Source organism: Letharia columbiana (assembly GCF_014066305.1).
Source record: "Letharia columbiana isolate WasteWater2 chromosome Unknown Sc0000039_s0, whole genome shotgun sequence".
Taxonomy (NCBI): domain Eukaryota; kingdom Fungi; phylum Ascomycota; class Lecanoromycetes; order Lecanorales; family Parmeliaceae; genus Letharia; species Letharia columbiana.
The window spans coordinates 237,504-251,883 of record NW_023501083.1 but is presented as its reverse complement, the minus strand read 5'-3'; the positions used below and the strand labels follow the sequence as shown (position 1 = coordinate 251,883).

Sequence of the window (14,380 nt, the reverse complement as noted above, 5' to 3'; positions counted from 1 at the left end):
GGACAAAAATTCGCGGTGCTGGGCCGGCCTTCTCGCCGGGTTTACGGTACCGTAGATTGCGCCGTTGGGGTAGCAGTACGAGCGGCGGCATATGCGAGGTTATCGCACCAAACAAACCCCCCCCCCCCCCGGTTTTTTGGGCCTCGGGAGATGGATGGGTTTCCGGGGGTGGAATTTCCGGTGCAGGGTGTTCAGGGTAGGTAGGTGTGCCTGTATATTTTTATCATCAATATTGTCATTATATTGCGTCCGAAGAGCGCGATTTGATGGACTTACTCGATGAAGGTATTAGATGGATGGATATATTTACTCCTGTGACCATGCCGGTATGATACAAACCTGCCCATAATTACCAAACCCCCATGGCAATGCCAAAAAGGAACATCGAAACCAAGCCCATAGAGACATCAAATCATACAAAATCATGCCCTCCCCTCTCCGAATCCAACGAACTATCCACCCTCACAGTATTCGTCTTCCAGATACTATTCTCCGACGCCCCACCTTTGACCCTCGCAACCGGCTCCACCTTGCTGATAGGCCCAGGTTTTGCAAGGTAACTCTGTCCCACATCCAGATTATGGTAGTTGCCCTTGGTCTTGCCCATGAGGCCAATCTCATGGTCTTCTGAGTCCAGCCAGGGGGTTGTATTGTTTGAGGCCCTTGGATCCGAGAAGTGATTGTTACGTTTGCTGTTGTGACCTTTGAGGCCGTAATTGTTGCCGTAAGCGGCTGGGTGGTAGGTAGACTTGTCTTTGGTTTTGCCGGTGATCCATTGGATGAATTTGGGCATGATGGGAAAGCAGGCGCAGAGGATTATGGTTGTGAGTTCGCCCACGCTGTACACATTGTCAGTATCGTCAGGGAGCGGATCGGGTTGGGTAGAGGCACAGAGACACTCACTTCCATAGCCCGACTTTGATGATCGAGTATGTCTCGTCGGAGGTGTAAAGCAAGTCGACAGTGTAGGCCAGGCGCACGACACTGGCGACACAAGCGCTGCTTGCAGTCAGTACATTGACTCCGGATTTCATATATCCCTCGTAAGTGATTCTCCTCATGACTTACAATAGACCAGTAGCGAACACAGCCGCAACACCGATCTTCCTCGTGTTCGCCATCTGCAATTTCGAGATCGCTACCATAGGAAGAATCAATATCAAGAAATCGGAAAGAACGTTCCATGCCCCAATAGCAATATAATTGTTCTCAATACTGATGCAGTGGCCTGGAGTCAATGGATTCCAGATCTTCTCTCGTGGCGTGCATGCGAAGATCTCCAAAAATGTCTCGATGAAGTAAAAGAGCAGGTTAGTCCAGATGAGTACGTGGACGCCGTAGAAGACGAAGTTGCGCTTGTGTGCCACGAAAATTCTTTTGTATTGTAGAAGGATGGCAAGCTTTGCGATGGCGATGATGGGCCCGTATATGATCGAGCCGACATTTGAGGTCTAAATTAGAGATACTGTTAGACTATACACGCCTGTTTCTCGAGATTGGGAGCCTACCCTAGCGACTTTAAGAACATTGATCACATTCACATCCCATTGGTGACGTCCAGCTCCTTGGGATTGCGCATCTAATATGACACTGCCAAAAGCAAGGATACCCATCTGTATTCACATCAATCGAAAGATCGCTTGCTGGGTGGCGCATCATCCTACCCAAGCTACCAAACAACACCCTGAAAACAAGTCAGCTTTCTCCCCTATTTTGAGCTCGGGCAAATTTGCATAATACTAACAGTCTTCCCACTGAAAAGCTCGATCAACGCAATACTTCGTCAGCAGTCGCACCAGCACGAATATCGTTGTGAACGTAAAACAGATTGCCATTGTCGCATTCGCGACGCCCTCCAGAGTACCTGAGGGGTTGATGAAATTGGACACAACCCCCGCCGGAGGCATCAGAGCTGGCGTTTGAGCCAGCTCTGTTGGGGTCAGACCTGCCAGAGGGTTTGCCATAGCTGCTCATTCAGGAGTCACGTACTCCCTGTATATGTGTGGAAATGTTCAGCATATACAGAATGTTGGCCATCGTGGGGGCCAGCGCAGGAATGCATTCGAATTCTCCGCTAACCGTGCCTCAGGGGTTTCTTCACGAGTTGGACCTTGCAACCTCGCCAACGTTTGAGGTGTAGCAGGCGTAGTCTCGCAGCGAACGCATCTGATGCCACAACTGCCAGAACCCGGAACTGTCGGGCCATCTTGTTCTCGTTAATTTCCTGCGGTCTTTTTGAAAGCGAGCATGCACGTGCCACATGAGATATTCGCTTGGCTTTTCAAGCTTTAATAGCCGGAGCACGAGAATGATTACGAATAAGGCACGGTTCGTTAGTGATCTCGGCATGACGCCACGAGCCACTTGCGGACCTGTGCCTACTTACGCACAGGGTCCGCATGGAAAGCAAGGATGACTCTGCTTCATTCCTCGCTCAGCCAGCTGACATGACGAGTCATAGCCTCCAATATTGGATGGACAAGAGACTCCAAATAGATTCCCTCAGTGCGAACCTTTGAAGGACGGAACGATTCGGTCGATGCTCGCAAAAGGAAGCTTATTACGATGAATAGCTTCCTAATCCTCCGGCCGTATTCAAATCCTAGACGGTAGCTCGGGTAGGTACTGTATCAGCAAGTTTGAGCACTAAAAGAGCTACCAGATCACTTGTGCTGTAGCTCGAGGCCCGCTACCAGATACGGCAAGGCCCGCCTCAACCCTAAGGCAACCACGACGCAGCTAGCCATCGCCCCAACGTCCAGTGGCCAATGACACAAGTTCGAAATACAACCGAGGGGCTGCTTGCATAGAACCGTATTTGGCACAAAGATAACTCTCCCCGTTGACAAATGGCTCGGACCAAAGATGCGTGCGGCAAAGAATTTGGCAGAATGATTGTGAGACACTATCACAGGCGGTCTGACAGCCTGCAGTATCACAACGTAGCATTGTGTATAGGTAGCATTGCTATGAAGAGCTACCAATAGTTCTATTATGGCTCTTCTTGCGCGTGTTACATCGTGCCAGAGCAACTCGCAACGTAACTATAAGTAGCGGTCGATGCGCTCTTTGAAAGGGATGCCGTAGACACTGCCTGCGAGTGAAGCACTAATGCTGCCCTAAAGTGCAGACTAGGTTATCATGGATCGTCTCGCGAGAGACCCTTCAAGAACAATAACAAGGTGTATTTCATCGAAGCTTTCCTTTGCTCTTTTGTGTCGAGTAGGCATGGAGAAGCGCAGCGTGCTCTTCGATTAAAGTACCCAATGGAGGTGACACTTCGAAGACTGGAAATTAGATTTGAGAGCTCCTCAACTCCTTCCAAATTGCGCTAGAAGAAGGCTATCAAGTCGAGAGATAGAAACTGAGCCTCGGCCTCATGTGATCCTGCGTTGAAGAGGAAATCGACTTTGGCAAAGATGATACCGCACCATGCACCTGGAATCGAAGCGGGGGAGCTCAGTTGACACCGACAAAGACCGGATCCCGGATTATCGGGGTTTGTGTAATTGAGCTCGGAAGCGCACTCGATCATAGCCAGGAGTCCCCTTTGATCCTTTTGAACAGTGGCATTAAATAAAGCATGACCATCCACAGATTCCAGATCCGAAAGGTCATTTTATCGGCTGAAACTGATCTTTTAGCGAGAGTTCGGAAGATGACGATAGCACCGGTAATCATTGACATCGCATAAGCGCCTGGACCCAACTGCCAAAAGGTGGGACAGACGACAGACCAGACTGCCATCGCGATAGCAATCGACCACCTGGCGTAATGATCTCCAACCACAAGCGGAACTGTTTTCCTTCCGCGCAGTCCATCACCGGCTTGATCGTACATGTCTTGGGTTTGTACGCTGGTGAAGACAACAGCACCAATGATGAGAAACCACGGCCACGCAATCGGCTTGAAGGGACTGCCCAACAACTCGGTTCTGGAAGCGACTTCAGTTGCACCGGATGCGTAAGAAAGAAAGCCGCAGGCATTGATGAAGTTCCGCGTTATGCAACTGTGATCGGCACCTCCCAGATCGTTGTACCACCAACCCAGAAATATCAGTGCCAAACACTGCTTCAGACCTCCCAGTTTCAGACTCGCAACGATTGCTGCAGGATACAGACTCCACATCAGCCATTTGGCGTGCTTCTCAGACAGTCTTCCGGACGGCATAGATCTCCATGGCTTATTCTCCCTATCTTCCTCGATCGCCTCTGGTTGTCGTTGGTTGTCGATGGCGAAGGGTAAAAGGTTGATCCAGCACCAAAATGCAACTCTTGGTATCCGGCTGAGAATGGCGGAAAAGTCTGGAGACTGATTCGTCGTAAGGATGGATCCTGAAAGAGCACTGAGGATCCCAAAGGCTGTCTCTGGCCCGACGATGGTCTTCAAGTCGCTGTACGTGAAAAGCCAGATTGTTTTGCCATGATAGAAGAGGTCTTGCTCTACTGAGATTACGGGCTCCTGTGGTCAAGCGTAAGAGAGGTTGGCCGGCAGAAGAAGATTTGCCACTTGGAAATTGGAAATTACCAAGAGATAGTAACACTTACCATTGGTCTCTCACTCAATTCATGGACTTTCGCGCCGAGCTCCTGGACCTTTTCAAGAACACCAAAGGCGTCAACAGCGGTTTTAATATCCATCTTGAATGAGATGTGTTTGGTGTGAAATCAGAAGATGGCAGAGCAAAGTGTATATAGTATGGACAGGAAGGAGATACGGATGCAATGAATATGATGCGTGGCACCATCCCACTGGTCGATTAGGCCGGGCACGTCTAGCATTCCACGGATATCGGAGTAATGGCCTTATCTGTCCTGGTCGTGATAGCTGCTTTATTTCCCCTTGACTGGATTTCTCTGATGGCTGGACGACACACTCCGCCCAATGATGTGGGTGCAAAATTCGTGCCGCAGAATTCCACTCAGTCATACTGGTGTCCATCCTAGGCCAGGATAGTAAATCAATGTCTCTGTGGCCATTCCCATTCCCAGCGAAACGTCATCAAATCCAGAAAAGCATTTTAACCTTCCCGACGGCAAAACTACTGCATGCGTCGTTAGGGACTAATTGGCGCTTCTCATCTGATGGGTGAAGGTACCACATTTCTGTAATCCCATGCATGTCTGGGCTTTCGTTCCTTACGTTCAGCGAGCCTGGTCCAAAAAGCGCTCTAGATGGCCGTCCAAGCCAGCGGCTGAGGTATGACTGTGACCTCTTACTTTTCCTAGATGAACCGAGGTGTGTGTGGACTAGCTGGGTGGCACAGCAGCATCCATCCACCCATCCATTCATCCATCCATCCAGTATGTAAGAATGTGGGCCTCGGGCCTCAGGATTCGTAGGACTCAAGCTTCAGGCATTAGAGAGCTCCGGCATTGAAGGATTGGAAGACCGCCGCATTGAACTCAATTCTGTAGAGGAACACATGGCGTGAAAAAGTGGCCCAATCATGCAAGTCCATTCTGGCGTAGACCATTGATTCGTGCGAATAAAGGGGTGACCGTCACACAAAATCGATAGCTATGTAGATGCATGAGAGCGGACCTAAGAACAGATAGTCAACCTCAAAACACGACAGCTGAGAAGCAAATTGCTTTTCTCTTTTCTTTCCTTGTCTTTCCTCCACATTGCTTGTGCAAGGTCGCAACTCCTCTGCCTGGTGCCCAAATGAATCAAAGGAAGGAAGCAGATAACGCATGTCTCCGCTTCCCCGATCTCAATCACTCGATCACGGCAGAGACCAACGCTCCACTTGTAGGGAGCAGCCGTAAAAGCTCACCTGCGTCAGTAGCAGCATGCTTACGATCCTGGAGACATCTATTGGAAGGAAGCACGGGACGAAGTCTAGATAGACCAGGAGCTAATGACGCAGCATGAATGCAACACTTTACCTTAGTATTTAAACTATGACACTATTTTAGTATCCCGATATTCACCCGAGGTATGTCCCTTTCTACAACCCAATCGTTCCGCTCGCTCCACCACTCTTGCAGCCGTGACGAGAAAGCGAACCGAATGGGCCTTTGGTCTCGCCGAGTTAACGGCAACAAGGGCATTCAAGTCGCCATACCCAGCTGACCGTCAAGACGATTCAGAGGCTAATCAAGACCAGGAATTGGGAGACCCAAATGTGGAGGGCAGTCATGCAGGCACCCTTATTATTCCCCATGGGCTACCGCAGACACCGCGAGAGCCAATTCGAACTTCATCGGCTTTGCTTCAGCCTAAAGTACGTAGTAGTATCAGCGGACCTCCCGAATACGAAGCCGATGTTATCTATCCGTACAAGACATCGCTCTCGGCCAATGTGTTCAGTGTTATGTTTCTGGACCAGGCGTCCGGCGAGATCCAAGGCTCGTTGCCAGATCGACATGAAGCCTGAAGGCCCTTTATAGTGCTTGCAGTGCGCCCTGAAACCTACAGAATGTATGACCCTCTTCATTGAGAATGCTGCAACAGACAAAGCTCTGCATAGCAGCAGCAGCGGGCATCCTCTCTCACAATCTCATCTTCATCCGCAATGAGCACCACATTCAAGCCCCGCAGCTCTTCCGCTCCTTCTTACTCCTCTCCTTATTCTTATTTATCGGTGAGGCCAGAATATGGGCGCTCAGCGAATCAAGTCAAGCAGCCAGAGCGTCCGCGCTCATAGTCCTCTCATATAGCGCCTCTCTGTTTACTAGCATTGCTATATATCGTATCTTTTTCCATAAATTACGCAAATTTCCAGGTCCCATAGGGGCCCGAGTATCAAAATTCTGGCATGTGGGCAAGCTGTTAAGCCAGCCGAACTTTAGAGTGCTGGATGAGTTGCATCAGCAATTTGGAGATTTTGTTCGCACTGGTGAGTATCGTAGTACCTCCATCAAGGCTGAAAGGTTTCTGAATTAAGAAACATACATCTAGGCCCAAATGAGATCTCAATCCGCTCTCCCTCAGCAATGGCTGAGATCAATGGCCCCGGCAGCAAATGCACCAAAGCCCCCTTCTACGACCTTCTCCTTCCCCGAACCTCTATCATAACCACCCGCAACAAATCATTTCACGACCAGCGCCGCCGAATCTGGGACCATGGCTTCGGCGCCAAAGCCCTAAACCAATACGAACCTCAAGTAAACCATTACACCTCTATCCTCACGTCCGCCATATCCCAGCGTCTGGGTACGCCATTGGATGTAACATCCTGGTTCCACTACTTGTCCTTCGACCTCATGGGCCAGCTCTCCTTCGGCAAATCCTTCAACATGCTCGCAACCGGAAAACGTCATTTCGCCATCGACCTGATGCGCGATGGGATGACGCTTCTCGGTCTCTTCACGCCCATGCCCTGGCTCGCCAGGATCGGCTTCAGCATCCCCGGCGTGGCTTCCGGCTGGAAATCGATGTTCGTATGGTCCGACGCCCAAATGCGCGAACGCATCGACCGTGAAGATGACGGCGAGAACAACGACATCACCTCCTGGCTCATCAACGCTTCTCGCGAGAACGACTCCCTCGAGGCCGACCGCAGTTGGCTCAACGGCGACGCCTTCGGGATCATCATCGCCGGCTCCGACACCACAGCCACCACGCTCGTCATGCTCTTCTACCACCTCGCCCTCGACCCTTCTCAAATCTCCAAAATTCGTTCCGAGCTCGACCAACTGGACGCAAACCCCGACGCCCGAGCCCTCCAATCCCTCCCCCACCTCAACGGCGCCATCAACGAAACCCTGCGCCTGCACCCGCCCGTCCCCTCCGCCGGCCTCCGCGAATCCCCCCCCGAAGGCGTCACCATAGCCTCCACCTTCATCCCCGGCTCCACCGTCCTCTGTCTCCCCGTCTACTCCCTGCACCGCCTCCCCTCCTGCTTCGAGCGCCCTCTGGAATTCATCCCGGAGCGCTGGTACTCCGAGCCGGAACTCGTGCACGACAAGGGAGCCTTTGCTCCGTTTTTCCAAGGGAGGTTTGGCTGCGTGGGCAAGAACCTTGCGTTGATGGAGATCAGGTCCGTTACCGCTGCACTGCTGAGTAGATACGATTTGGGATTCGCGCCGGGGACGGGGAGGGGGGAGGCGGTGGAGAGGGATATGGGGGATCAGTTCACGGCGACGCCGGGGAGGTTGGAGTTGGTGTTTACGGAAAGAAATAGGAAGACTGAGGGCTGAAATCCGTGAGTCTAGAGCGTAGGGCCATGTGGTAAAGACGGACCATTGCGTTCCAAAACGAAGTTATGCATGGGCTTTGGGCCGCGAATTTCCATGTCGATCTTGCTGTAAGCGGAGCAGCTTTGTTTCTCGGGCCCCCAAATACCTGTCTCCAGTAGTTGCAGGAAGGGTTGCATGACTATTGAGTCGGGAGCCTTGCCATTCGATGTGCACCAGGGATCGTAAACCCTAAGTTAGCTCGTCAAGGGCCTGAAAATCCAAATATGTACACGAAAATATGCGAAAAGTCGCCCCTCCGATCATGATCCTTGTTCTTACCACACGTTCAGAGTTTTGACCTCTTCCTTGTCTTCTCCGTCCCACTAGCCTGCCACCCAAACTCCAACTTCTGCCCCTTTCCCGCCTCCACCATCACATTGACCACACACACCCTCCCCTCTCTAAACCCCTCTCTTGTCGCCCTCTCCAATTCCTCCGGCGTCCTGACCAGATATCCGACACCGCCGCAAGCCTCCGCAATCTTCTCATAGCCGACCTCCCAGCCTAGAGATGTACTCCGGAGCCCACCTTCACTCTTGCCCTCCAGCGTCTTTCCCTGCAGCTCTAACCAGGCTTCGGCATCGTCGCTGTCGCCGTGATAAACGCCGCCGTTATTGATGACGAAGATGAGGATGTCCATGCCGTAGCGGGCCATGGTTTCGACTTCCATCGCCGAGAAGCCGAATGCAGAATCTCCTTCTAGACACACCACCTTTTTCCTCCCCTGAGGCCCGCTCTGTCCTTCCGCTGCTGAGCCGTTATAAGCGGCGTGCGCCGCTATCGCATAACCTAGCCCCACGCCCATTGTAGCGTAGGTACCAGCGTCAAGACGTAGTCGTGGGTGAGAGACGGGGAAGATAGAGCGGGAGATGTCCATAGTATTTGCACCTTCCGAGACGTATACGATGCCTGCATCATTCGGTGGGGAGAGCGAGTGGAGGGTCTGTTCGATGATGGTGAAGGCGTGGGCGTAGGTCATTGGTGTTCTCGAGTCTGACGCTTTTGAGGCGGCGGTGGCTTCGTTCTTTGATTTTGCGGCGGAAAGATGCTGTATGAAGGGTGTAGAGGCTGGGTAGGACCAGCTGTCGAGCGCAGAGATGAGCTGGGATACCACGATATCGATGTCGCCAATGATGCCGAGTTCCGGATTCCCGGAGTTCCTCCCTATTTCTTCAGCTGAGATATCCACTTGTATAAATTGAGCAGCGGGGTTCCACTTGGGGGCGTCGCCGAAATGTAGAATCCAATTTAGGCGGGCTCCTAATACAAGTACCACATCTGCTTCTTTCAGTGCGGTACTCCGTGCACTGGCTGTATTGGCGGAATGGGAATCGGCGATGACGCCTTTACCCATTGGTGTAGGGAGGAAAGGAAGGTTCGTCTTGTCGATGAGATCTCTTGTCACGCCTTCTGCTCTTGCATACGCAGCACCCTTGCCAATAACCACCAATGGCGCTTTCGCCGACTTAATCAATTGAGCAATTTTGAATAATCTAGCTTCCTCAACACCACCCTTCGGTGCGTTAGGTATTGGTGCCGCTTCTGCCACATCTTCTGCATCCTCCACAACGCCTTTGATCAAATCTGCAGGTAGATCCACGAAGCCTGTGCCTGGTCGCCCATACCATGATATTCGATATGTGTTTTGTATGACATCTGGTATTGATTCGAGAGATGAAGGGCGCAGGGCCAGCTTAGTGTGAGGTGTGAGGAGGGAGATGGCATCGAGTTCTTGAAATGCTCCGCGGGAGACAAGGTTGGTTTCCGAGGAACCAGCGAGGAGGAGGAGAGGAAAAGCGTTTACATTTGCGTTGCCGATCTATGTACGTCTCATTAGTCCATGGGGGCTCTAGAAGAAGTAATGGTATATGAGTGAAGATGGGTGAAATGTATTTTCTTTGACAGCTACCCATGAGTACACATACACCAGCCATGCCATGTAACACGCCCGGCCCTCCTACCACAAGACATATACCTGGTCTCCCCGTCAAATATCCATAGGCGCTCGCTGCATAGCCTGCGGCCTGTTCGTTCCTAAAGCCGATGAAACGGATCCCCAAATTGATAGCTTCCTCCGCTATCTCGACGACAGGTATGCCGACAATACCGAATATGACTGTGATGCCCAGATCTCGCAGACTTCTGGCAATAATATGCGCACCTGTCGGAGGTGTCATGATATCGAGGTACAGGCGGATTGGAAGAGCAGGCCAGCTTGACGCTAATATGATGATGACGGCAGTTGAGCGCTGGGTAGCAAGAGTGAAAGGGCAGTTTAATGTGGGGCTTCTCTACGTCACTCTCAAAGAACATAGCCCACAATAAACGACCAATTTGCTGCTCCAGCAAACTGCTTTGACAACGTTCTACGAACATATACCCGTCTTATACGCTGCACACTGCGCCTGTACATCCAAAAGTGCCAGATTTTCAGGAGTCTCATCCCAAAAATCTAGCCAACTCAAGCCCAATCCTTTCTCAAATGGACCCTCAAGCACCATCCCAGCCCTCAATCGACACAGCCTACGACAACCCTGACAATCCCGCTGACCAAACGGCTTCTGAAAGGAAAGATGCTACCTCCACAAGCGCATCCCAGCAACGCTCAGACCCCGCCTATGAGCGCCGTGAACCCAATGACACAGTTGGCGATAGAGGGAGTGCGTCGCAGAACGAAGCCATGCCAAGCAGCTTAGGCTACGGAGCACAGGACTCTAGCGGTGATGCCGACGAAAGCGTGAGGGTCACATTTCAGGTCTTGTTTTTGATCTTGAGCGACACATCTCTAATCACATGATGCGCACAGATGGGCGGCCCCGTATCCAATCAAGAAGGCGAGCAAATGCGCGCAGCTGGTGACGGTGACATAGCAGCCGCACAAGAGGGCAAGCACGGATTCGGCGAGCAGACTAGCCTTACATCTGACCTGGATCGCAAGAAGGCGGAGCAGGCGGAGATTAAGGATGAGAGAGATGGAGGAGGCGGTGGAGGAGGGGTAGATGTTCAAGGCGCGCTGGGCGGTGGAAACAAGGGGTTCGTTGGTGGTGGCGGCGAGACGGGCCAGGATAGTGAAAGAGGAGGCGGCATGCAAAGCGGCCATACTGATGTATGAGGCTTTTAATACCAGTGGTTGGGGAAAGTAATATTGGAGGAGTCGGATTATTGATAGCTGTCGTCCAGAATATGGGGCATTCGCGCTTCGATGTCGAGGATCATCTGGCCAAACATACCATTGGCCCAGCCGAACCTGCCACAGTCGTCAGTCTAGGGGTATTCCAAAACCAAGAGGGGCGATGAAGAGCTTACCATGACCGAGTATAGTCTTTAGCGTTGTGTGACTCAACACTCTCGTGTATAAGACCTGTATGTGATTAGCCTCAAGTGCCAGAATCGTACGCAGTTCCTAGCATCTCACCAAGACCGCCCGTAGTACCCAAGATCGTTCTCAGTTCGTCCCTCTGTTCCTCCCCATTTATATCCCCACTAGTCAAGACGCGCACGATGCTAGCCAGAGGCCATGCTTTCGTAGGCCCCGTATGCGGTCCTCCAATTGCGTTGAAGACATTGCCAAACGCCCAGTATGGGTTGGCCTCACTAAGGGCGAACAGCCTTGTGTTCATGTAGACTTCGTCGCGCGGGCTAACGTAGCCCATCATGGATGCTGACAGCAGACTCGGCAGGTTGGCATCGTCCATGGTATTCTGACACGGCATGTAAGCGTAGAGCATCTCTCTATTGGGATTGTGGGGAGACGAACCTGGCTACCATAACCATCGACCTCGAAAGCAAACATAGCACCAAAGAGTGGATGTGACACTATGCCGTATTTCGTGATTCCAGCGCGTATCTCCGAGGCCATGCTCTGCATTCTCGATTCTAGATCTCTACTTCTCTGCGTATCCATTCTTTGCATTATGAGACCAGCCTCTTCGAGGTACCGTGCGAACATCATATTGGAGGGTATTAGGTATTGGAAGATGGTTGCGTCTGTGGTTTCTGTCAGTCATCGGACTTCCTACTGCTGGTGAGACTCGGGCGAGTTACCATCTGAGGGGCGAAAGGTCGAGCGCACCATACCGGTGTAGATGACAGGGTTACCTATGCCATCGTTTGAAGTCGTCTCTGTAGCTCTATCCGTCTTGCCTTTCATGGTGTACCCGCTGGGTGCGATGTGCCCTGCGGAAGTCAGCCATGGGTAGGGACCGCTATGCCATGCTCGTCCTACCATCTGGTGTGTACGTCGCGGTTCGCATAGCTTCTGCAGCTGCCAGGATTACCTCAACTGTGTCCATCCACAGATACTTCTCGAATGGCCCGATATCCCCAGTAGCATTGTAGTAATCAGACGAAATCTGTAAGAACGAAGCTAAGGAGTCAAGCTCCCATTTGCAGTCGAACGTCTTTTTCTGATCATATCCCAGCTTCCCAAACATACGCACAGTATTCATTGTATATGCACCATTAAATTCAACATTGATGCCCGACTCTGGTGGTGGTTGGAAGGCATGGCAGTAAGGGGTGATTTTGATGTAACGAGACTGTACGTTGATCACGCCGCGAAACAGCGCGGCCAAGGAGTTGGGATCCTCAGATGCTTGGAGGACTGGTAGGTAGGATAGGATCTGGTTCGCTGAGTCGCGTAACCACATTGCATTTCTAGCCGGGAGTCAGCGCCGGAGCAGGAATAGAAGGAAGGAAGCGCATACATATCGCCCGTGATAACAAAAGCCAGATCCTCGTCCGTCAGTGCACCTTCCTGCTTGTCTTTCCATGCAAAGCCCTTCCACTTGACAGCAGTGTCGAGTGTATTCGGAAATGCATTCTCGAAAAGGCGAAACAGGTCTGGGTCAGCAATCTTAGGTCTTAAGCGTTCAATTGCATCCTCGACTTCCTGCGAATAGAAGGTACGGCACTCATCTGAGGGCCTCTGGAAGGGCAATTGGTATCGCCCTTCAGATAGCTCTTTTCCATCACTCTGTCTCGCCCAGTTTGCATATTGGGGACATGCCTTCTGCTTGAGGATAGAAACAGGAAGTGAATAAAAAAAAAAAAAAAAAAAAAAAAAAAAAAAATAAAAAAAAATTCAACCCCCCCCCCCCTCCCCCCCCCTCTCTTTTTGTCTTTACTTCTCTAATACCTTTTTTGGTTTTTTTTTTTTTTATTTTTTGGTTTTTTTTTTTTTTTTTTTGCTTTCCCCCTAGCCTTTTTTGGGGTTTTTTTTTTTTTTTCCTTAAAAAAGTATTTAATTATTTATTTTCCTTTTTTTTTTTTTTTGTTTTTTTTTTTTTTTTTTTTTTTTTTTTTTTTTTTTTTGGAGTTGGTTTTTGGGGGGTTTGGTGGGTTTTGGGGTTTTTGTTTTGGCCTTTTTTTTTTTCTTTTTCCCTTTAGAAGTTTTTTAAATAAAATAACCCCTTTGTTTTTTCGCCCCCCTTTTTTTCCCTTTTTGTTTTGTTCCTTTTTTTTAAAAAGAAATTTAAAGGAAGCCTTTTGAGGGCAAATCCGAAACTTACATTTAGATCCACCTTATTTCTATCGATAATTATTAAGATATACGCGCTTTACTACTTTAAGATTAAATATATTCTCTTAACGACGTAATATAAAATAAAACTTATTTTTATAATTCTATATAATATTTATATACTATAAATATTATTTATATATAAGAATAATTTTATTATAGATAAATTTTAATACGATACTCTATATAGTACTAAGTATATTTATATATTATAGAACCTTTTAGCGATTTATATATTAACTTAATTAAATATATATTTAATAGAATTTATTACTTTTAAAGATTCTATATAAGATCTATATAAATCTATCTATTAATTATCTAATAGAATTTATCTAGCTATTATATAATTAAGCTATAAAAAACTATCTTAATTATAATTAATTTCTTATCTAATCTCTTCATTAAATACTATATTATTTAAAGTTTTTACTTTATAGATTTTTAGCGAGATTAGATAAGACTTTACTCTTTTTTAACTTCTTAAATATCTTCTCTTTCTTATATAAGATAGCTTTTATAAATATAACTTCGCTATTCTTCTTCTTTAGAGTTAATTATATAAAATCTAGTATAAGAGAAAATATATTATTATTAGAGTGGCTAAGCGCTGATTAAATAGCTATAAAATAGCTTTTCTTAAAAGTTACTTCGATATAAAGATCTTTTTCGA

At 49.2% G+C, this 14,380-nt stretch overlaps 7 protein-coding genes across 7 annotated transcripts; 3 read left to right on the top strand and 4 right to left on the bottom strand.

The window, feature by feature from the left end:
• Positions 1-412: 412 nt before the first annotated feature.
• HO173_009328 (uncharacterized protein) lies at positions 413-1,964 on the bottom strand (the record flags this gene model as incomplete). The annotated part of the gene is made up of 6 exons (XM_037311219.1): positions 413-839; positions 904-999; positions 1,069-1,451; positions 1,509-1,613; positions 1,665-1,684; positions 1,745-1,964. 6 exons carry the CDS (start codon positions 1,962-1,964, stop codon positions 413-415), a joined length of 1,251 nt encoding a protein of 416 aa, XP_037161876.1.
• Positions 1,965-3,531: 1,567 nt separating this feature from the next.
• On the bottom strand, positions 3,532-4,640 carry HO173_009327 (uncharacterized protein; the record flags this gene model as incomplete). The annotated part of the gene is made up of 2 exons (XM_037311218.1): positions 3,532-4,461; positions 4,548-4,640. The coding sequence occupies 2 exons, from the start codon at positions 4,638-4,640 to the stop codon at positions 3,532-3,534; spliced, it is 1,023 nt and encodes a 340-aa protein (XP_037161875.1).
• Positions 4,641-6,015: 1,375 nt separating this feature from the next.
• HO173_009326 (uncharacterized protein) lies at positions 6,016-6,382 on the top strand (the record flags this gene model as incomplete). The annotated part of the gene is made up of 2 exons (XM_037311217.1): positions 6,016-6,060; positions 6,113-6,382. 2 exons carry the CDS (start codon positions 6,016-6,018, stop codon positions 6,380-6,382), a joined length of 315 nt encoding a protein of 104 aa, XP_037161874.1.
• Positions 6,383-6,447: 65 nt separating this feature from the next.
• Positions 6,448-8,147, top strand: HO173_009325 (uncharacterized protein; the record flags this gene model as incomplete). The annotated part of the gene is made up of 2 exons (XM_037311216.1): positions 6,448-6,844; positions 6,907-8,147. 2 exons carry the CDS (start codon positions 6,448-6,450, stop codon positions 8,145-8,147), a joined length of 1,638 nt encoding a protein of 545 aa, XP_037161873.1.
• Positions 8,148-8,472: 325 nt separating this feature from the next.
• On the bottom strand, positions 8,473-10,363 carry HO173_009324 (uncharacterized protein; the record flags this gene model as incomplete). Its single annotated transcript, XM_037311215.1, has 2 exons — positions 8,473-10,005; positions 10,112-10,363. The coding sequence occupies 2 exons, from the start codon at positions 10,361-10,363 to the stop codon at positions 8,473-8,475; spliced, it is 1,785 nt and encodes a 594-aa protein (XP_037161872.1).
• A 305-nt stretch (positions 10,364-10,668) lies between these two features.
• HO173_009323 (uncharacterized protein) lies at positions 10,669-11,298 on the top strand (the record flags this gene model as incomplete). The annotated part of the gene is made up of 2 exons (XM_037311214.1): positions 10,669-10,923; positions 10,993-11,298. 2 exons carry the CDS (start codon positions 10,669-10,671, stop codon positions 11,296-11,298), a joined length of 561 nt encoding a protein of 186 aa, XP_037161871.1.
• A 47-nt stretch (positions 11,299-11,345) lies between these two features.
• On the bottom strand, positions 11,346-12,835 carry HO173_009322 (uncharacterized protein; the record flags this gene model as incomplete). The annotated part of the gene is made up of 6 exons (XM_037311213.1): positions 11,346-11,433; positions 11,493-11,547; positions 11,602-11,887; positions 11,944-12,173; positions 12,231-12,362; positions 12,412-12,835. The coding sequence occupies 6 exons, from the start codon at positions 12,833-12,835 to the stop codon at positions 11,346-11,348; spliced, it is 1,215 nt and encodes a 404-aa protein (XP_037161870.1).
• Between the last annotated feature and the right edge of the window lie 1,545 nt (positions 12,836-14,380).